Raw genomic sequence first — 23116 nt, 5'->3', positions numbered from 1 at the left:
ACCCTAAACCCTAAACCCTAAACCCTAAACCCTAAACCCTAAACCCTAAACCCTAAACCCTAAACCCTAAACCCTAAACCCTAAACCCTAAACCCTAAACCCTAAACCCTAAACCCTAAACCCTAAACCCTAAACCCTAAACCCTAAACCCTAAACCCTAAACCCTAAACCCTAAACCCTAAACCCTAAACCCTAAACCCTAAACCCTAAACCCTAAACCCTAAACCCTAAACCCTAAACCCTAAACCCTAAACCCTAAACCCTAAACCCTAAACCCTAAACCCTAAACCCTAAACCCTAAACCCTAAACCCTAAACCCTAAACCCTAAACCCTAAACCCTAAACCCTAAACCCTAAACCCTAAACCCTAAACCCTAAACCCTAAACCCTAAACCCTAAACCCTAAACCCTAAACCCTAAACCCTAAACCCTAAACCCTAAACCCTAAACCCTAAACCCTAAACCCTAAACCCTAAACCCTAAACCCTAAACCCTAAACCCTAAACCCTAAACCCTAAACCCTAAACCCTAAACCCTAAACCCTAAACCCTAAACCCTAAACCCTAAACCCTAAACCCTAAACCCTAAACCCTAAACCCTAAACCCTAAACCCTAAACCCTAAACCCTAAACCCTAAACCCTAAACCCTAAACCCTAAACCCTAAACCCTAAACCCTAAACCCTAAACCCTAAACCCTAAACCCTAAACCCTAAACCCTAAACCCTAAACCCTAAACCCTAAACCCTAAACCCTAAACCCTAAACCCTAAACCCTAAACCCTAAACCCTAAACCCTAAACCCTAAACCCTAAACCCTAAACCCTAAACCCTAAACCCTAAACCCTAAACCCTAAACCCTAAACCCTAAACCCTAAACCCTAAACCCTAAACCCTAAACCCTAAACCCTAAACCCTAAACCCTAAACCCTAAACCCTAAACCCTAAACCCTAAACCCTAAACCCTAAACCCTAAACCCTAAACCCTAAACCCTAAACCCTAAACCCTAAACCCTAAACCCTAAACCCTAAACCCTAAACCCTAAACCCTAAACCCTAAACCCTAAACCCTAAACCCTAAACCCTAAACCCTAAACCCTAAACCCTAAACCCTAAACCCTAAACCCTAAACCCTAAACCCTAAACCCTAAACCCTAAACCCTAAACCCTAAACCCTAAACCCTAAACCCTAAACCCTAAACCCTAAACCCTAAACCCTAAACCCTAAACCCTAAACCCTAAACCCTAAACCCTAAACCCTAAACCCTAAACCCTAAACCCTAAACCCTAAACCCTAAACCCTAAACCCTAAACCCTAAACCCTAAACCCTAAACCCTAAACCCTAAACCCTAAACCCTAAACCCTAAACCCTAAACCCTAAACCCTAAACCCTAAACCCTAAACCCTAAACCCTAAACCCTAAACCCTAAACCCTAAACCCTAAACCCTAAACCCTAAACCCTAAACCCTAAACCCTAAACCCTAAACCCTAAACCCTAAACCCTAAACCCTAAACCCTAAACCCTAAACCCTAAACCCTAAACCCTAAACCCTAAACCCTAAACCCTAAACCCTAAACCCTAAACCCTAAACCCTAAACCCTAAACCCTAAACCCTAAACCCTAAACCCTAAACCCTAAACCCTAAACCCTAAACCCTAAACCCTAAACCCTAAACCCTAAACCCTAAACCCTAAACCCTAAACCCTAAACCCTAAACCCTAAACCCTAAACCCTAAACCCTAAACCCTAAACCCTAAACCCTAAACCCTAAACCCTAAACCCTAAACCCTAAACCCTAAACCCTAAACCCTAAACCCTAAACCCTAAACCCTAAACCCTAAACCCTAAACCCTAAACCCTAAACCCTAAACCCTAAACCCTAAACCCTAAACCCTAAACCCTAAACCCTAAACCCTAAACCCTAAACCCTAAACCCTAAACCCTAAACCCTAAACCCTAAACCCTAAACCCTAAACCCTAAACCCTAAACCCTAAACCCTAAACCCTAAACCCTAAACCCTAAACCCTAAACCCTAAACCCTAAACCCTAAACCCTAAACCCTAAACCCTAAACCCTAAACCCTAAACCCTAAACCCTAAACCCTAAACCCTAAACCCTAAACCCTAAACCCTAAACCCTAAACCCTAAACCCTAAACCCTAAACCCTAAACCCTAAACCCTAAACCCTAAACCCTAAACCCTAAACCCTAAACCCTAAACCCTAAACCCTAAACCCTAAACCCTAAACCCTAAACCCTAAACCCTAAACCCTAAACCCTAAACCCTAAACCCTAAACCCTAAACCCTAAACCCTAAACCCTAAACCCTAAACCCTAAACCCTAAACCCTAAACCCTAAACCCTAAACCCTAAACCCTAAACCCTAAACCCTAAACCCTAAACCCTAAACCCTAAACCCTAAACCCTAAACCCTAAACCCTAAACCCTAAACCCTAAACCCTAAACCCTAAACCCTAAACCCTAAACCCTAAACCCTAAACCCTAAACCCTAAACCCTAAACCCTAAACCCTAAACCCTAAACCCTAAACCCTAAACCCTAAACCCTAAACCCTAAACCCTAAACCCTAAACCCTAAACCCTAAACCCTAAACCCTAAACCCTAAACCCTAAACCCTAAACCCTAAACCCTAAACCCTAAACCCTAAACCCTAGACCCTAAACCCTAGACCCTAAACCCTAGACCCTAAACCCTAGACCCTAAACCCTAGACCCTAAACCCTAGACCCTAAACCCTAGACCCTAAACCCTAGACCCTAAACCCTAGACCCTAAACCCTAGACCCTAAACCCTAGACCCCAGAACCCTAGACCCCAGAACCCTAGACCCCAGAACCCTAGACCCCAGAACCTAGACCCCAGACCCTAGACCCCAGACCCTAGACCCCAGACCCTAGACCCTAGACCCTAGACCCTAGACCCTAGACCCTAGACCCTAAACCCTAGACCCTAGACCCTAGACCCTAGACCCTAGACCCTAGACCCTAGACCCTAGACCCTAGACCCTAAACATTTTTTTTTGTATGAAACACTTCAACTGAAAAGGAAAGATGCTACATAGTGTAAAGGCATATTTACACTGCACTTATTCAGTTAGTTTTCTGTCCAGTGTAATTAAATTAAGCTCATTTTTTTTCTTTTATATTTAAGAGCGTGGTTTAATTTTATAATATATGCATTTTTTACAGAGTTATGTCATAATATTTTAAAATTAAATTTACCTTTTTCTGTTATCAATTGAACCTCAGCTGCTGACCGGACAGCAATCTCGCACAATAGATCTGTCTGCGATGAGGTATTAAAAAAAAAAACACGCATAGCGGAGGTCGGTGATCATTACTTGAAGATGGTTCTGAATCCTCAGGTGCTTCCTAGCGGGATGCTGGGACCTTTCGTGAAAGATATTCGTATTGGCGAGGGATGGCAGGAGATATTCGTATTCCATTCAAATAGTGAGCAAAGAGAGATTTTAGGATTTCTAAGAGATGGAAACGAGTGATGGGGCGGTTGCACAAGATCTAGGAGTGTGGGGAGAGAGAAAAAGCAAGAAAACAAAATCAGCTTTTTTTACAGAATTTGAAAACAAGCTGGTGGACCAGCTCTCTTCCAATTCGATTTTCTCTTTCTTTATTGATCCAGTGATTATTTTTTGGATTAATCTTTCATACACTACACTTTCAGCGTTGAATGAATGACAACTATGCAGAATTTGAATTTGAAATTTAATTTTTTTACACATGTCATGAATCAAACGGTGATAATGTATACACTATCAGTGTATTTATTCTTTTTTGTATGCACCTTCTAAGGATATAGAGGAATAAATTGTGTGTTGAAATATTTCGCCGATAACCATTACAAACCCCTCAAATCGAAGCTCGAAACTACCTTCCTAAAAAAGTTTTCTGCAAAAACAGAGAACAGACTGATCGACCAGTCGTGTTCATCATCATTTTCTTGCTTTTATTGAGATCTTTGTGGCAATTTCTATGTTTCTGCGTCTTCTAGGATCGTATTAGAGAAACTTTTGTGTTGAGAGGTATCAAGAAAAACAGCTTCAAGACCCTCAAATCAGAGCTTGAAGTTGCTTGCTTGGCAATTCTTGGCACCAACGGCAGCCACTGGATCTTGCTTCGTTTCGACATCTACACACTTTTCTAGGACTTTGCAACGCTCAATAAGCATCAGAGATAACCTTTATTCATACTTTCCTTTGGATACAAGCTTAGATCTGCATTTAAATCCATTCAATGTGAGATCCAAAGTCTTGTTTTTGCTGTGCATGTTTCATTTTTCTCTTCATGTTACATAATCTTGTATTGGGTTCCACAATCTTGCCTTTGGACGTTTGAATCTTGTGTTGGTGTTTGGGATTGCATGATCTTGTACTTGTGTTTGGCCAAAAAAAAAAAATTTTTTGGTTTTTCCCTTTCATGCAAGATTGAATATTTATTTTTGGTGTTTCATTTCCATGTTTTCTTGGCTGGTTGCACACTTAAGATTCGTCATTAGTTTGCTGATTCCGCATGAGTTTGGAGGATGATAATGAATATTTGCATTTTGCCCCCCTCTCCGATTTTGGTTTAATTGCACTAAGGCCCTAAACCCTAATAAGGAACTTTTTAAGAGCCAAATTTTAATTCCTTAAAAATATGTAGCTCAAAATAAGATTGCAAAAAATTAAGAAACTAAAATGAAATTTAATTAAGGCCTAATTCAAAAAATAAAAAATTTAGGGATTAAAAATGCAATTTTACGAAAACTTCAAGAGGTCAATAATTATTATACAAATAGTGGTCCAATTTTAATTATATAAAAATGTGAGTCAAAATGTAATTTTCCCAAAATTAAGGGTCAAAAATAATTATACCACAAAATGGAGTCAAATTATAATTTTTTTTCAAAAATAATGATACCACCGCCATTTTTTGATTGCACATCTACTATTTAAACTTTTCTAAAAAATCACTAAAATTTGGAATTATATTTTTATAACTATGTTTAATTGTTGATAAATAATAACCTATGTTTCTGTATATAAAAATAATTAACACCAAAATCTGATATTCAAACACTATCAATCACCCCCGCTTTGCTCCTAAAAGGTCACGTGCATCTACATTCATAGGTGCACCTACACCACCGAGTACACAATTTATGACTAATGACTCTAAATACCATCACGCCATATCCAATATTTTTTAAATCCGAACCGTTTTAAGCAAACTTCTTCACGATTCAACCCAATTCAAATCATTCTCTTTTTTATGCATTTATTTATTATTTAAATCGAATTACTTCAAAATTTTTAAAAAAAAAATTGTATGAACCAACTCGAAAGTAGGCCTGTCAACAGGGCCGAATCCGGGTCGGAATTCATTATTCCTGACCCGGACTCGACATACCAAATCGGATCCGGATTCGACCCGTTTACTCGACGGATCTTCTACTCTATGTTCCGGATCTGGATCCGACGGGTCTCGAATCCGGGTCCGGGTCTACCCGAAAAAAATTATGAAAATTTACAATTTTTAATAAAAATGAGAAAAAATTATATTTGTACACTAATTTCTAACTAATACAAAAAAAAAATCAAATAAAAAAATAAATCAAATTGACTTTACTCAAATACATCGCCCTAATCAAATTATATTGATAAATATACATATTTTAAATTATTAATCCATTTATATCCGAATCCGAATCTAATACGAATCGGAATACTATATTCCGTATCCGACCCATTTTTTTGTTTGACAAAACGGATCTGAATCCGGGTCCAGATAACAGAATTAAATCCCTACCCATACCCGCAATAATTTCACGGATCCAGGCCGGGCCCAAATCTAAACCCGAACTGTTGACAGGCCTACTCGAAAGTCCATTATTTTACCAATTCAACCTCTCCTTAACTAGTTTAATTGATTTGCTAGGTTGACTAGTAAACCAAACTAGAACCCTGGCCGGTTCACAATTCGATAGCCCAACTTTAAAGACACTCGTTATACCTAGGTATCTTTTCCTCGTGTAAACATGAATCTTAGTGTATTTCAGTATACTATATATGCGAAACATTTTTCTCCTCGAGCACTTTTAATAAGAACATGTTCGAAGCAATTTTTGCAAGAGTTTCCAGGCGAGAGAATTTAATAACAGTGGCTGACAACTATAAAAGTTAGTGAAATAATATAAAGTTTAGTTCTTCTCCGAACGAGAACTCTCCTCCGGCAAACCAAAACTTAAATAGTTGAGCTTGGGAGAGCAAAAGAGGCCAAGATTGATCAAAAGTCATGACATATCCATCCATGAACGATCCAGATATGCATCTTGATAGTAACTGGCATCGCCAAGAAATAGGACGACCAAGCAAAAAAAGACCTAGAAGAGCAACAGCAGCCCCCAGCCCATTAACCTGCCATACCTAACCCTGCTTACCAGATGTTTGGCCACGGCCGCGGGCACTACGTCCACCCCGACCTCGAGGTGCCCTTCCACGACCTCTACTTGTCAAGGAAGAAAGCATACCACCTTGTCTAATAGAAGCCCTTTCCTTCGCCCTCTCGGACAAATTAATCGTTGTTGAACTCCTATAAATAGGTGACGCCTGTTTCCCTTCTTCTGTATCATTTATGGCACTTGCTCCACCTTGTTTAGAAACACCAATTTCTACGCCAGTGCTAGGTGGTCTTTTCTCAGGATTAGTTGTAGCAGCTTCAGAGACCTCGTCTGTCTCAGCTGCAGCCTGCTCAATATCATTATTCAACTTGTGAGAAGTCTCACCAATGTCTTCAGTTATGATACCCTCATCATTTTTTACATCATCCAGAGCTTGGGAAACTTCTGCATCCCCCGCTTCCACTGTTGCCTGATCCACAGGATCATCATCAACTCCAGGTGGAATTTCAGAAGCTGTTCCATGCTCAGACAGAAATTCAGGTTCCGAGCTTCCCAGTGTAGTGGACATATTAAGACTACCCTCTAGATCAGCAACGTCTGTAACCAGTTCTCCTTCCTCCCGCTCACTTTCGGATTCTGCTGCTGGATGCTGAATCTCCTGATCAGCCTGCTGTTTTAATGGAACATCAGATAATAATGCACCATTCAGCTTGTTTGAGCACGCATCAGCAACATCACCTTTGTCATTCTGAAATTCTTCCTGCATCTTCATCTCTGCAGTTGGCTCTTCAGCCTGCTTAGCAGCAGTCTCACCCTCGTCCTTGTCAACATTAACAGAGATACCCTTGGAGACATGTGGAAGATCTGGAATATCTTCCATAGATTCTTCACTAGCAGGCAAAACTTCAGAAGAATCCTCCAATTTCCCAGCAGCTTGGGAATCGCTGCCCTCTGGTGGCAGTCCTTCACCACCTTCTTGTGGGGTCTCTGAATTTCTGGACCTCTTCAGTGTTGGTTCAGCAACATCTGCGCCTGTTTCGTCCGTCACAAGCAATTCTTCACATAACTCTGGAGTTGATAATGCAGATGGGCGCTTACGACCAGGTGCTGATGTCGGTATATCAAGATTTCCCTGATTTTCCAAATCATTAGATGATGAAGGCTTATCAGACCCTTCAAGTTCTGACATCAATATATCAGGCTGGGATTCTTCAGGTTTTATAATACGAGGTCGGACCAGCTTCCTTCCTGTCTTGCGTGTCTCCAGACTTGGCTTCACTAAAACAGATTTCTTCTCTTTTTCATGCACTGTTTTGGCAGAAGGAACATTTGCGGTAGAGGGGGCGGGAGACGAGATTGCTGGAGCCATTGCAGCAACTATTTGAATATCAGATGACAAAAACATCATTTATAAGAACAAATTTCCAAGAAAGTGGAACACTAATAAAGATTAAAAGCCACCTTGATGATAATGGTAAAGGAAACATGAAGTGCTTGAGGATACATACCTATGGTAGGCCCTGCAGAAGTGGTATCCGAAGCCGCTGATGAAACCACAGCAGAGGCCCCAGGTTCAACAGATACTGGTTGAGCAGACCGATGAAAACTTTCTACAGCCAGATGATATGCAGTAGCAAGGTCCTCCAAGAGACTACCAGATAGGAAATTAATTTCGGTGGTTCCCTAAGAACAAGCATATATACATGAATCCCGTAGGAAGCCATCATCCGATATACATGGATTTACAGATATCTTATGACTGACATAATTTCGCAAGCAGGGGTAATAAACAAATGTGAGACAATAAGCAGTATATATTACAGTTTGCACAAATAATTCCATAGACAAAGATTTGGACCACAGACAGTGCCACAATATCATACCATCCACAAACTTGTCCACAGTTTCACTAAGGTTCACTTCAACAAGTATAGCAAAGGAAAAAAAACGCTGGAGAACTCTGCATGACTTGAGAAATTCAAGAAGAAGATCCACAGCTTTATTTGAAGATGTATTCCAGATGATCTTAAGTTTCAATTAGCATATATTGTACTGGTAACATATTATGGCAGGAAAGAGGGGATTTGCCAAAACAGAAAGCCTTCAAAACGTTGTATTGGCATTTTTCCAATACTTTTACAAGTTCGCATGATTCCTAGACATCAATTTCAAGCGACTGGTAATCTCTGTCACTAAAACATGAAATGTACAAGTACAGAAGGTGTGTATGTCACGAAGCAGGGGAAATGGGATATGATGAAACAAAAATGTGCAATACAGCAAAAAACCTTGAATTGTTACCTCTGATTGATTTCCCCTAGACTGCTTTAGCTTTTCAACTTCATCTACAAGCATTCTCAGAGCCTGTTTATGCTTCTCCAGTTCATCTAACAACTTCACCCGATGCTGGATTATTACAGGAAAAAATTAATAAATTCAAGCCTGCAAATATTTCTTCTGTAAACCTTTTAAAAGACAAATTAAATTTATTTTCATGCATCCTTAATTTTCATTTACACGCATGAGCTGTGCTATAAAACTATAATTTTGATGACTATTAATCCAAATACAACAAGCAATCCACTTCACAAGTCTAAAAAATAAAAAAGCCAGTTCAACGAGCAAGCACACCTGAGAAACAGTCTCATATGAGTCACTAATTGTCTTCTGCGTCTTCAGTCGCTTTGCTTTCTCTGTTTTATGTTCATCCTTTTCCTTCTTCAATTCCTCTCTCAACCTCTCCACAGTTTTTTCCAGAATCTTTCATAAATTGCAAGAAAATATCAGCTAAATCATTATAAGAGGAAAACAAAAGAGCAACAAAATATCGAGTCGTTGTGTGAACCTGTATTCTGGTGTCTTTCTCCTCCTTCTCCTTCTCCTTCTCCTTCTCCTTCATGGCATGCTCACCTGCAGCATCTCCAAGACTCCTTTTCACTATAAAAGACAACTAAATAGCTGAGAAAGATAATTTTGTAGTGCTATAATGCTATCATAAGAACTGAAAGTAAGTGATGCATCTTGCCATAAGAAACCAAAAGTTTTTTTTTTTTTTTGGCCCCCATGCTCTAACAGATAAGCATTCTAGCTCATTTAATTCCGGAAAGTATGGTAAGGAACCCACACCTTGCTTAGCATCTTCTAATTGTTTGGAAAGAACAAGGTTCTCTTTGCTCATGTCTTCCTTTTCTTTTGACAAGGTTTCAGATTTCTTCTGCAAAGTAAAAGCCGCATCACAATAATGTAAGGTAATCAGACACCCCATTATTACAACAAACAACATCCAAGGTCTTATTTAGTGAAAGCAGTATCAAAAGAATGGAAGATCATCAGACACTCAATTATTACAAGGAACAACGTCCAAGGTATTTTTTCAAGAAGTAAACAAAGACCAGGTATATCCATGAACACGCTGCTGACCTTTAATTGAGCTATCACCCTCCTCTGCTTTTCAAGATCTGATCTCAAAGAAGCCTGAATCACAACATATGCAAGAATCTATTAGTTGTGATCTAAAACTCGAGGCAAAGAGAAATCAAGAAATTGAGGTGAAATTTACATATTGAATGCAAATAGGAGTACCTCAACTTGAGATATTTCATTTATCCTGGACTCCTTTTCATTCCTTTCTATTTTACTCCTTGAAACATCCTGCTCCAAACGTGATATCACACTTTGCCTCTCAGATAATACCACCTTCATTTCTTCTAATTGAGCTTCCTTTTCTCTAAGGTTTACCTACAGACGAAGAAATTGGAAGCCATGTTGGTAAGGATCTAAGGTTTACCAACAAATTCAGAAATCAGAAGCCATGTTATATCCTTATTATGCCTGTCCATTTTTCATGTTTCCTTTCTAATCCATCTTCAACATATTCTCTCCCTGTAATCAATATTATGAGCTACATTCGTGGATCCTGTTTCTAAATTTAATTGTATTCCTTGGAGAAACCAAATAAAACTTATAGTAAGCCAGAAGAAGCAAAACACCATCTTTTAAATAATTTTCTATTCAAGGATTTCCACTTGCGACTGGCAAATGGCCGTCACAAAATCCTCTTCCAATTTCCTCCAAAATCAATCAAGAAAGTCAATAATGAAAACCCAAAAGAATGGTCTACAAGTTTTCAAGGGTTAAGGACAAAAAACCAACTGGCTACTATGTTAACAACCACGCTTAACACAGAAAACTTGTCAATCCAAGTGCTGGTAAAACAAAAAACCTTGGTCCTCACCAATCATGTTTAATCAAAAAGCTCAAATGACGAATGTAAAATCATTCAAGGATTTGATCAAATCTGAAGATAACTTCAAAGAGAACATAAAATTATTTCCACAATCATCACCAAAAATGGAACAGAGATCATAATGACCAATTCAGGATAATATACAACCCACCTGCATCTGCTGAACTGATTCTCTCAAACGGTCATAATCTTCCACATCAAAACTCTTCGACTTCTCCAATAACTTAGGATGAGGGAAAAGAACCATGAGAAGACAAACCAAAGTGATTTAGGGATTGAAAGGTAAAATCTGGTTCAAGACAATACCTCATCAACCTTCCGTTTAAAATCTTCTTTCTCCATCATCTGTTTTTCAATATCTCTCCTACAAGCTTCAACCTCATTTTGCCTCTCCTCAAGACTTCTCTCCTTAATTTCCATTTCAATACTAATTTTTTGAAGAGCTTCACGAAGTTTCTAGGACAAAGCAACAATTTTTTCTTGTTAGAGAAGCTACCTAAAAGCAAACGTAATACATCAACTCACAATTCCACAGAAGTATACTGTCTTCATTCAAACCTGACATTCCTCAAAATTATGCCTGTTTTCCCCTCTGAGTTGAATGTTACTTTCCCGAAGCAAACTTATTTCTCGAACCTGCAGTGGTTTAAACAGCAGAATTTCAGGTACCCAGATGACATTGTCCATGTCACATTGGGGAAAAGCCAAAACAAGGAAAAAAAAAATAGCAAGAAAAAAGTGAACATCTAAAAAGTAAATTCAACCAAAAAAAATTATTAAAAAAAAAAAGACAACAACAGAATGTCATGTACAGAAGACAAACAACGATTGCAAGGATCGAAAGAAGACGCAAGGTATAACTTTAACCTGAAGCTGTAGAGATTTGAACTCTTCCTCAGTGAACAGCGATGTCTTTAAATTTGCTCGCTCAGCATTAAGTGACGCTTGAGCTGACTCTGCTGCCTTCAGAGCAGTTTCAAGCTGGAAGAGCAAAAAGAAGAAAAATACATTAGAAGTAAACTTAACTAAAATCTTGAAGTATCAATAGCGCCGCTAAAATTTCAAAATCTTGAAGTATCAATAGTGCGTGAAGAAACTAAATCCTATGGATATCAACCAGCCACTTATTGCAAAGTTATGCAAAATGCTTGTGCTTAAAAAACTCAGTTTGCAACAAGCCCACACAACAGATATCCATTAAGGTTCCATGCAGGTTAACATTACTTAATCCAGAAGACCAGTGTCTATTCAATTGAACAACAGGACTTCCCATGCACAACCCTATCAGGAAAACCAACCCCAAATGTGAGCAGATAAAGACATATGAGATGACTGAGGTTGCAGGGAAGCCACAAAATGCCAATGAGGGTTAACATGTCATGCTCTTCAAAACCTTATAGGGAAGCACCAAGCCCAAAAATCAAAGCATATAGATCAAGGAGAAGCACAGCTAGTAACACACACACACACACACACACATATATACATACATATATATATACGACACCCCAATTTACTTTACCAGTGAGGCATTCAAGACTTAGTTAAGTTTAATACAGTCCTATTTAGTAAAACTAAGCAAACTGGCAACAAATGATTGCCCTACATGATAACCTAAGCCCCCAAAGATACAAGATAGGACAAAACGGAAACATGAAAATAAATAATTATGTGTAGGCAAATCAAAATGGTACGTCGAGCTACCTGTGATTGAAGTCGCCGTTTTTCCTGTTTTAGCAAAGAAATTTCTGTTTCTGCCTGTAGAAGTCCAATTTAGTTAGATGCTAAATAAATGAGAGTCGGTGGAAGGCACAAGAAGAAGATGGGGCATGCATACAATTTCTTTCGAGCGTCGGAGGTAATTTACAATATGTCCCAAACCATTATCATCATCAAGAGAATCATGAGAAGAGCTTCCAGAAACACAGGAAGAATGACGGTCCTTCTCGGCCAATTTGATGTGTAAAGCCTCTAACTTGCTATGTAATAACTTGTTCTGAGAGATGCATGGGTTCAGAAGGGAGTAAAAAAATCAAAATGGAAGGCAAAAAATAAATAATTAAATAAAAACCAGTGACAGTCCTTCAAAAAGAATTCAAGAAACCAATAAAATAGAAATAATGATATTAAATGTAAGATACATGTGAAAGGGGAAAAAAGAAAAAGGGAAAATCGCAGAGACATATAAGCACGAAAACAAAATTATATAAAAATAAGTAATCATTTACCAGTTCATTAACCTCATTATACTTTGCATCTGCATCGTTCTTCAGAACTTCAAGCACTGACTTCTCAGTTTCCCACTTGGCCTTGAGTTCAATCTATGAATCACAGCAAAATCATAGGAGTTAGTACAAACCGATACAAGAATCAAGTAGTCAAACCTCAGATATAAGCACTCTAAAACAATAGCCCAGAACTTACATTAACTCTAACATACATATTACTGAGGTAACGAAATTAAAGTACACAAATAAGTTCTGAGTTTGATCTTCAATTTAACAGGACAGAGCCAGTTAGGAAGATAATTACCACATGGTGACTATCAAACTAAGAGGAAGGAACCATTCTTCAGTTAACTGTTTATGAGATTGTGTACAAAACAAGGAAATGTTACAAGAATTGGGCAGAACCATTACAAATCCAGAACGAAAACAATCTATGATACCCTATCATCTTTCCATCTACAGGTTGGTCAACATAAAACTGAAAAAAAAAGCAGCAGTAATGAAACTTCCATCAAAGAAAAAGCTGACCATACATATGACTGCGAAAGGTGCGGTCTTACTCTCAGATTAATTAAATCCAGATGAACAAGATCACCATTTAACTGCTGAATTAAATGGAAAAGATTTTGAAAACGTGAAGGCATTAGGTGGACAGTTCATAAACTGAGTATTTCAGCCAAATTCTGTTCATATGAAATTGTTTGTTTGTGAAGGATTAGGAAACAAAGGAACTTCAAAACTGACAAACTATGCAATATGCTATTCTTAGTAATTGTAGTGCACGGGGAATTGCCCTACACTGTCAGACTTTCATAAGAGCTGGGAGTTGTAAGAAAACTAAAGATGCAATACCTGTGACCATGTAGGCCACAGAAGAGGTTCCTCAGGTGACACAAAATTGGCTCTCAGAGTAGAAATTTCAAATTTACAGAATGACTTGAAACGATCATGATTATATCAAATCGAAAAGAATCATAATAAACGCAATGGATTTAAATCCAAAAATGCAAGATCGACAACAGTACAAATTAACTGGAAAACAGTGAGAGAAAAGGAACAACAATTTGTCACAGAAAAGGAAGATACATTTTCTGTTTTCAGTGCATCTGACAATTTGCGAAGCTCGGATGCTTCTTCTTGCAGTGTAGCTAAAGCTTGTGAAGTTCTAGTCAACTCCTGAATCGTATCAGACTGTAGAATAACCTACCAAAATCACAAAAAAAATATGCATATTAAGTATAAAAAATAAATTACACCATCACCAATGAAATGAGAGTAATATTATGCATCTGAAGAACACCAAAAGATAACAGAACGGAAAGCCACTCTTCAGTTCCATTTCAATAATTTCCCCACAATACGAAATGTTTCAAATTCTAATGCAGACCAATAAAAACGTTCAGTGGATACTGGATACCATATGTTTTGCATAGCCGTGTTGTCAAGTGAAAGTTCAACCTTCCATGGTGAATGTCGATCAAGAACTCTTCATGGAGTTAAAGCAAAGGAAAGATGGAAAGCACATGTTTATGAGAATACTAAGCCATTCACCAGTCCATGCTTAGAAAACACTGTATAGTCATTTTCTCAGATCTTCTTAGCTGGTCTTTAGACAGCAAAAACCATAATATACAAGGTGAAAAGAAAATTTTTCACCTTTTTTCATTGATACATACAGAATTAAGAGCAAATGCCAGAAGATAAAAACAATCAGTTACCATTTGAAACCAAATCCTCTTATGAAGTCTAGTTTGGACAGGAATTTTGGCAGCGCATCTTTTAACATAAACTGCTTCAACTTACTGAACATAGGCATACAGTCCCAAAAACTTTTGGTGATCTAAAAATGAGCAAACAATAGAGTAAAATGCAGTTATAACAATCATGGCAACCTGTCTTTCGTAATTAGCTTGAGCAGCACGTGCTTTTTGATGCTCTTTCTCTAAATCATCTTTTAAAGAAGAAATTTGTGTTTCCAAAACTGCAACTTGAGACCTGCAAATAATACAATGATTAGCCATTCAAGGCGGCAAAAACAAAGATATCATTTGAAGTCATATCATTTGAAGTGAGCCTTGGGGGGCAAAAGCAGAACACATGGGATCTGGTGGCTGTTGCAGATCATTTGATGCATTATGCTTTTTGAATTGGGAATTGGGAGGTTGAGTCACATTTTTCAATTTTGGATATGCCAATTTCAGAAAAAGATCAGTTTAGACAGCATAGCAGTTTCTGCACAAGTCAAACTGAACCAACAAAGATATTGGTAGTCAAACACTGACGTCTTAACCGAGCAATCCTCTTTTAGAAATGCAATTTCTGATAAAGCAGCAGCAAGAGCTTCTTCTTTCCTGACAGTTGCAAATTCCACTTCCTTATTTTTCAAGTTGCATTCTTCTTCAAGTTCAGTAACCCTTTGTCTGAGAGATAAAAGTTCTGCCTCGAGCGACTTCTTGAAATTCTCCGCCTGTGGAAAACATGCAATACCAACTTGTGAATGAGAAAAATTCACTAATTTAGAAAACAACAAAGCTTTCGGACAACCTCTGCTTTTGAGTTCTCATGGGCAACTTCCAGCTGTTTAAGAGCTTCTTCACTAGCCTGAGCAATGTTTTTATACTGCCACAATAGCCAAAAGAGATTAGCATATCATTCATTTTAAGTAGTAACCGCAGAAGCATTGAAATTACCTGAAGCATGTGTTCCTTGTTGATTCGTGCTTCCTCTCTCAATTTTGCAATTTCATGTTCAGCAGTGTGCAAATCCAATACAATCTTGAATCCAATTATTTACAAACGCAAAAGGTCAATGAACAGAGATCAAACTTCATACAAATTTATTGTCCTACTGAAAAAATCGAAATTCCTATTTTTTCCCTTTTCATATTTACTATACCAAACTTGGGCTGCACTAACTGGGAAAGCTGCAGCAAGCAGTGGGCTAGGGGCCCCAAGCAGCAGGAATCGAACCTTACAACTTCCCAGGTCTCAAGTTTGCCCCCACTGCTAGGACATGCCCTAAAGGTAAAACATTGGAACTTATTCTTGTTCTCTTTCTACCCAATAAAGCACACATCAACCCCACTAAATCCTAACTGTAAACCCTCAACCCCACAAGGGGAGCATGTGTGCCAACCGGACATTGTTCGAAATGAAGAAATACGCACAGAAGCCAGAATGCTGTAGGTAAAACAAGGTTACCTCATTATTAGCAGTAGAGTTAGGTCCACCTTTTCCATATTTCTCAGAAGCCTGAATTATAAGCAGTAAAGTATAATTCAGTATCACAATAACCATGGAAAATAAGAAAAATTAAGAATTTGAAAAAAGGCATTCAAACAGGACCAAAATTTCATCAGACAACAGAGGATATATCTGAAAAGTGATTTAAAACATCACAAGATCGCTGCACTAGAGAAAGCAATATGAAGGTTGGGAAGAGTGCAAAAATGCTCAGAAAATGAAGCAGGGAAAAACATCACAAATATCTTAATTCAGTGAAAAAGTGTAAAAAGGCTCAGAATATGGAGCAGGGGAAAACTGAAAAGAGAAACAAACTTTTTAGCAACTATCTTAGAAAAGCATAAAAGTCAGTTATCAACCAAGTAATTTCATTATCAACGAAGCAGAGTAAACCCATAAAAATCAGCCGAAAGACCAAGTAAATGTCATGGATAAAGTGCCACAATTCTTCAGAACAACAGATGCAAGTGGCCCTTTTACAACCAATTAAAAAGCCTACATTAAGATATTTCACAACAAATGCAAGGTGGAAAAATCACCTCAAAATTGGCCAACTTCATCTTCTCCTCCAACTCAGAGCATCGGGCCTGGATTAAATTAACCATATGAGAAGCAAAGTCTATAACCTATTCACTATGTTACCAAGCACCAACTAAACACAAGCATGAACTAGGAGATATTATTGGCCAAATATTCTAAATAACAGAGACCTCGGCAATAGACGCCCTAGCCTCAGCTGCAGCAAGTGCATGTAAGGCTTTACTCAATTCTTTTCCAATTTCTTCAACTTGTTTCAATGCATTGTTCAGGGAACTTTCCCGCTCTAGTGTAAGATTTCGGACCCTGTCACGCTCTTCATTAAGCTCTTTTTTCGCCTCAGCCCATTCTCTCTGCATCCATCAATAAAAAATAAAAAAATAAAAAAATAAAAAGCAGAACACACAACATAATTGAAAAGAGTAGCAGATCATGGAAGCATTGGAGAAAACACGGGAAAAGAAAAGAAATCTTTCTACCCTTCTGCATCTGTTTACAAGTCCAGTAATAGCTCAACCTATTAATTAAAAAGAGGCTAGGGATGAAGCATGTCCGAAACTGGAAACAAACCTCAATTTGATTAATATATAGCTCCTGCTTTTTTCTTTCAGCACATCTGGCCTCCTGCTTCCACCAAAAATAAATAAATAAAACCCCTTAACAAAGCTCATATTATTTTGACAAAACAACTACAACAGTGAAAACCAACATGTTGGAGAAAAAATTTTAAAAATAATTAAAAAAAGGGGGGGTACCTCTCGAACTTCTTCCGTGCTCTCTATAGTATTCAAACTAGCCTGAAGAAATTCACACAAGTAACAGAAAGCACAATCTATAATCATAATTCGCCCTCGCAGAAAGTAGAGAAGAATAAAAATGCCTTTAAGATAAATACCTGCAGACGATGAGCCCTCTCTGACAAGCTACGAATTTCATCAGCAGCTCTCCTCTCAGCATTCAACAACATTTCCTTTTCTTGCTTGACAAGAGAGACCTATAAGGTAATATACTTGTTTCAAGTCATGATTAGGACAAAAATTAGTAATGACAAAGATAAACCCCAAAAAACACATTCTTAAGATTAATTGGATATCATCTCATGAAAAGTTGATTCTGCAGATACAAGCTGAACTTAAACTTTATCTGAATACTTAAGCTGTCGGGCATTCTCTGCACGAAATACTCCGGGACTCTCAAAGCAAAGCTTGTAAATACAGCAACAAGAAGTTGCGACTTTCAGTTATTCTGTGATCGTGGAAAATAATATTATTATGTGTTCTCAGGAGTACATACAAGGAAGAGCTAGCTGCATTAAAAAAGTCGTGAGAGAATTCTTTGGGTGAGAAAGGACAGAACCATCTACAAAATCTGAATAAGTCTTTGAGCTTCAAGTTATGGGAACATTTATTTTGCAGAAGCTAGTTCAGGCATTAAAAAATGGGTTTTATTCTCAACATCAATTTGTCCTAGGAAGTTCTGGAAAAGAGTCTTTCCATCTCTATGTCCACAAGTGACCGAGGAGCCTATTTTAAAATCACAATCCTCGTAAGCAGAAGATGATGGTAGGTGCTCATTTCTGAAATGGAAAATATTGATGGAGTCAACACTGGGTTGTCCCAGATCTGCTGCAGCAATAAGGGAGTTAAGTGACATTATTGATCAGGCAGAGTTCATTGATATTACACCAGCAGAAGGATAATACAATTGGTTTAGTACAAGAAAGCCTTGTGTGTCAAAAATTGCTATGTCCCTCACTTCATGTGGTATAGAAAATTGATTCCAGATGGTATTTAAGACCGTGGCTAATCTGATAGTGCACGCATCTGATTGAAATTTTGGGGAATAAGAACATGAAATTTCCCTTTTGTTTTAGAATTATGTGGCTGCACTTTGAAAACTCTATAGATATAGGGAAAGAATGATGGGTGAATTAACCACACTGAGATCTCCTCGATTTTGTTTTATTTAATAAATCAACATAATTAACAAAACAGGGACCCAAAGAGGCTAGAAAGCTCAAAAGCCAGAAAAGCACACAGACAAAGCGCAAGACATTAAAATGTAATTAGATATAACATTTGGCAGTGGAGGAAAGCAAATTTCCATCACTAATAGTTAAAAAAACAGAAAAAGAAAGTCACATATATGTGCCTAGAAGGTATAAAGGGGTTGCATGACAGTCAATTTTAAGATGAGATTGTGGAACAAAGAAGCCAGAATATCAGAAAACATTTGGCAAACTTTTACAATCAGAGATTAAGGTTACAAAGCAGTTGTGAAACAAAGGAAAATGGATGTTTTTCTTTTAAAGATCTTCTCAATGATTTGAAGACCAACTGCTCTGCTTGACACAAATAAGGACTTTTAGCCAAGAGGGTGGCATCTTTTGCATGACAAGTATCCCAAGTACTTTAACAGGAGATAGCATACTCCTTTAGCAAATTAAATTGTTTTGTTAACAGACTTGCAAAAAGTTGGAGGAGAATACATTCATTTGTTCCAGCACGGCTCTTTGCTGCCTCCAGTTAATGCTGGACCACATTAGCCACAACAAAAGACCTATTGTTAAGCCGGATTTTGTGTGAACAATGAAGGAAGAAGCCTGTAATAATTACAACTCTAAGCTCCACATTTGGATCTTAAAGAAAAAACTGCTGTGTGAAAAGGAAAGGTCGTGAACAGCTGAAATCTAAGCTTCAAAATGTACTGAAATTGAGGATAAACATAGGATTGTCCAATTCTCTGTTTGTTTATCGAGTTTTGGGAAATGTTACATTGACCAAGAATGTCATACTACAACATTGAAATAATTAACTGAGTATTTTTCTCTAAGAAAATTTTAAAATTTAATGTGATGCTTTCTTTTGTCAAGAGGCAGGTACCACCCCCTTTGTTCCTCTTCATAAAGAAGCTAGCGCTATGTTGAAATATTGTGAATAAAAAGTAAAACTGTCACTCAAAATAAATTCTTAGCATGGTAGAACAAACAGATATGGCAATCACCTCCATGGTTAATTTTCGTGAAAGCTCCTCAGCAGCCCTCTGCGAGTCCGAGCTATCACGTAGCTTTCTTTGGTAGTCAATTATCAACTGTGAGAACTCAACATTTCTTGCTAGCAAGCCATTATATTCATCTCTCTGATGTATCAAACCACAAGAACAAATGTATTAAGATAAACCATGCAATTAAAGATATTAACATACAATACCCAAATATTCCATAAATAAGATTTTGACCTGGTGTTCATATTCTGCCATAAACCTTTCAAGTTTTTCTCGTGCTAGTTGTGCTTCTAGAGCTAACTTGTCACATTCTGATCGCAAGGATATGATCTCACACCTGCAATAAAGGACATATTAATATGACCTAGTTACCATGAGAAGAAGATAACAAGCAATCAAACTGACAATGCCAAGATCAATAGGAAAGGACCAAATCAATCCTAATTGACCACCGTCTTAGTTCCTTCACCTAGGCAATAATACTAACCATCTAATATGTATATTCAACAGGAAACCATTTCAAGCTCTCAGACACAAGGATCACAAATAAATTAGAGACCATCCTTCCCTTTCTTGCCCACCTCCCTCCACCCCTTGCTTCCCCATTTAAACATGAAAATAATAGAGAACCAAACAAGAAAAGAATAAATACAAAACAGTAAGCACTGTATGAGTATCCAGACAAGATATGTATAATAGAAACGAAAGCAACATGACAAGAGAAAGCAGCACATCATCTAAAGGCATCTGTAAAAGATTGTGCAGTGCAACGCATATGTCTTATAATCAGCACCTAATAAGCTTCTTGAAGACACCTAACTCCCTAACATCTCATGGTCATGCTCAATTTTACCGAATGCATGCATACCCTCCGCCAAAAGTCATAAAATACACCGTTAAGTGGCTGGGTGTAACCCATTCTCAAACAAACAATACCAGTATGCACAAGAGGGCAGAAGCTGAGGTAAACTTGTATGAACTGCCAACCATTTACCTTGACTTCCCGAATTCTTCATCAAGATATTTCACCTGCTTATGAGCCTTTTCTTGTGCCTTCTTCAAAGATTCCTGGATTATGTTAAACCAATAAGACAAAAGTGATCACTCATATTACTCTGAGAGATAAAATTTATATTCCTCAAGTGTTTCAGAACCATACATAAGAATCGTCAGCTAGGCCAATGATAGCCTTCCCTCGCTCCACTGCAATAAGCACTATTATTAGTAATCATCATGCAAAAAGGATATTCCACAAAATTTTGGTCATCCAATCTATAAAGCAATGTTAAGATGTCAACATGAAACTTTGAACAACATATAGAGGAGTAAATACGAATTCTATCCCGTCAGTGCCAATATGAACCTTCTTACTTCTATCTTCCGTTTCCTTTCTTTGTTTCAAAACATAGAAAGGACCTTACTTGAAATTAGATGCTGCCAAGGCATAAGGTTCGCAGGCATATTTGTGCTAAGGAAAAGAAGGATTAGTGATACAATGAACAGAACTTATTGAGCTGACTATTTCCAAAAGGGAAAAATCCCAAGCATAATTCTTCAAAAGCAATATCAATTAAAAACTAATATGTAATAAATTAGGGATAGTTTTTTATTTTGGCTAATAATCCAGGAAGACCAAAATTATAATAAAAATTGGAATTAGATCGGGTAAAATACATTGACCCCTACCTAAATTTGGCATGAAAACAAAGACTTCCCATTTGGCTTTTCAAATCACAATAACTTTACTTGGTTCAGTAACGTTAACTATTTTGCCCCTGCAAAACTTTAGTGACCTTTGACATGGCATGGATAAGGGTAATTCTTGAACTCCAAGCACATCCTACGTAGACATTACTTTTTAGGGAAGGTATGTGTAACAAGATATGAACCCTGAAGGAAACTCATTATAATTAGAAAACAAATGGGCTATCTCAGGATCTATGATAACCGTCAAGAATATCTGACTAACATATCAGCTGAAGCAAAATTCATGATTGCTCAACTTCCAGACATGAGAAATTAGATAGTTCATGTATAATACGTATCTATCCATACTTCCAAGAAGGATACCAGCAGTTGTTATCCCTCTCTGTAGCACTCAAAAAGAAAACACCAAAAAAAAATAAAGATGAAGCGTGAGGAAATAAACGTAAATTAACTGATTAATAAGCCTGAGACATCAGAAGAATGTTTGATTATAATATGTGATACTTTTCACAAAGATATCGAGGCATTATTCCTGAATAAACATCTGTTGTACACAATCTTAGTTGGCTCTGTATTTATTTTAACAATAATGTCTTTTCAGATGAAACTCTTTTTATACATAAGACTGAAGGTCATTGCTTAACTATTTTGTCTTTATTGTTGTGGTATAATGGAATGAGAAAGTTATGATCAACGTAGCCTCCCTCAATTTTATGTTATAGTTGCTGAATTGGTGTGTGTTTAGGATCTGTTTGCTGAAAAAAGAAACTTAACCATGCCCAAATAACAACAGCAAAGCCGCAAGTCATGCCTCCACTTAACATGAAAAAGTTAATAAGGACAATTCCCAAATGGTCATAAATCAACTACATATCTTATTTCCAACTACTTTTTCTTCATCTCAATATCCTTCTAAATGCACGTCAAAGGATTCCTGTACAAACTTTAGCCATTAATCATAGACCAAATTCCAAGATATCATGCAGCATTACAACCCAATCCCCTGCCAGCAACCATGAATTGGAATGCAAGTGAATTGTTCAAGGAAAGTACCAGAGAAAAGCTCTGTATCTTCAACCATTGAAGCACCAAGAATTGCAATTGATTTGGTACACTTGTCATAAAACAACTCATTATGAGGAGGAGAAAAATTAGGTAGGCCTGGTCTACATAGACTATCAGGTTTGCAAGTGATTATTGGTAGAAGGACAAAGGGATCGATTCATTGATGAAAGGACAAAAAAAACAACAAATGCATAATAGAACCTTTAATATACCTTGCCTTAAAAATAGCATCCAGCACGAATGGAGGAGGACAGAGCATAGCATGTAAACATCAGAAGAAAATAACTAAATTAAAGAAACAAAAAGAAACAAGCAGAAACCTGGCACAGCTTCTTGAAGTAGAGGATTCGGAGAACGAGGTTTATGAGCTTCTTCATACAACCTCTTGTACATTGCTACCTATGTATGGAGGAAATGCCAGACAAACAGTGAATGAGCGCTAATACTTTTTACCACTAATTCTGTCAATCAGAACAAAACAAGAATGCGCTGTTCCAAAAGCCATAGTCCCTGAAGAAGCTTACAGAGGTGTGAAGTGATTCAATCATGCATGCCTGCTCTTCAGCTCGAGCTAATACAGCATTAACTTTAGAGCCAGCTTCATCGGTATGCCTCTGAAGCTCTTTTTCATACTTCTCCTGCAACTTACAGTAATGCAGGTAAGGCTACATAAG

At 37.7% G+C, this 23116-nt stretch overlaps 1 protein-coding gene across 2 annotated transcripts in view; it reads right to left on the bottom strand.

Moving 5' to 3' along the window:
• Nucleotides 1–6081: 6081 nt before the first annotated feature.
• Nucleotides 6082–23116, bottom strand: part of LOC113689670 (nuclear-pore anchor) — a 28381-nt gene continuing 11346 nt past the window's right edge. The window contains exons 17-48 of one of the 2 annotated variants that reach the window (XM_072049470.1): nt 22967–23080; nt 22763–22841; nt 20830–20873; nt 20665–20738; nt 19905–20007; nt 19671–19805; nt 17563–17661; nt 17423–17464; nt 17238–17291; nt 16841–17020; nt 16670–16717; nt 16089–16139; nt 15579–15662; nt 15433–15507; nt 15171–15355; nt 14781–14883; nt 13975–14091; nt 12889–12981; nt 12498–12656; nt 12365–12418; nt 11528–11641; nt 11219–11296; nt 10967–11116; nt 10812–10883; nt 9997–10152; nt 9835–9888; nt 9541–9628; nt 9260–9351; nt 9046–9174; nt 8716–8820; nt 7923–8097; nt 6082–7791 (exon numbers count right to left, since the gene is read on the bottom strand). In XM_072049470.1, coding sequence (XP_071905571.1) covers nt 6440–7791; nt 7923–8097; nt 8716–8820; nt 9046–9174; nt 9260–9351; nt 9541–9628; nt 9835–9888; nt 9997–10152; nt 10812–10883; nt 10967–11116; nt 11219–11296; nt 11528–11641; nt 12365–12418; nt 12498–12656; nt 12889–12981; nt 13975–14091; nt 14781–14883; nt 15171–15355; nt 15433–15507; nt 15579–15662; nt 16089–16139; nt 16670–16717; nt 16841–17020; nt 17238–17291; nt 17423–17464; nt 17563–17661; nt 19671–19805; nt 19905–20007; nt 20665–20738; nt 20830–20873; nt 22763–22841; nt 22967–23080 — 4458 coding nt within the window. In that variant the 3' untranslated portion in view covers nt 6082–6439. Of the gene's footprint in view, nt 7792–7922; nt 8098–8715; nt 8821–9045; nt 9175–9259; nt 9352–9540; nt 9629–9834; nt 9889–9996; nt 10153–10811; nt 10884–10966; nt 11117–11218; nt 11297–11527; nt 11642–12364; nt 12419–12497; nt 12657–12888; nt 12982–13974; nt 14092–14780; nt 14884–15170; nt 15356–15432; nt 15508–15578; nt 15663–16088; nt 16140–16669; nt 16718–16840; nt 17021–17237; nt 17292–17422; nt 17465–17562; nt 17662–19670; nt 19806–19904; nt 20008–20664; nt 20739–20829; nt 20874–22762; nt 22842–22966; nt 23087–23116 lie in introns of both variants that reach the window. The other variant, XM_072049469.1, reaches the window with a different exon arrangement.

This window comes from Coffea arabica, chromosome 5e (genome assembly GCF_036785885.1).
Source record: "Coffea arabica cultivar ET-39 chromosome 5e, Coffea Arabica ET-39 HiFi, whole genome shotgun sequence".
In the NCBI taxonomy this organism is placed as follows: domain Eukaryota; kingdom Viridiplantae; phylum Streptophyta; class Magnoliopsida; order Gentianales; family Rubiaceae; genus Coffea; species Coffea arabica.
This window is presented reverse-complemented; position numbering and strand designations above follow the sequence as displayed.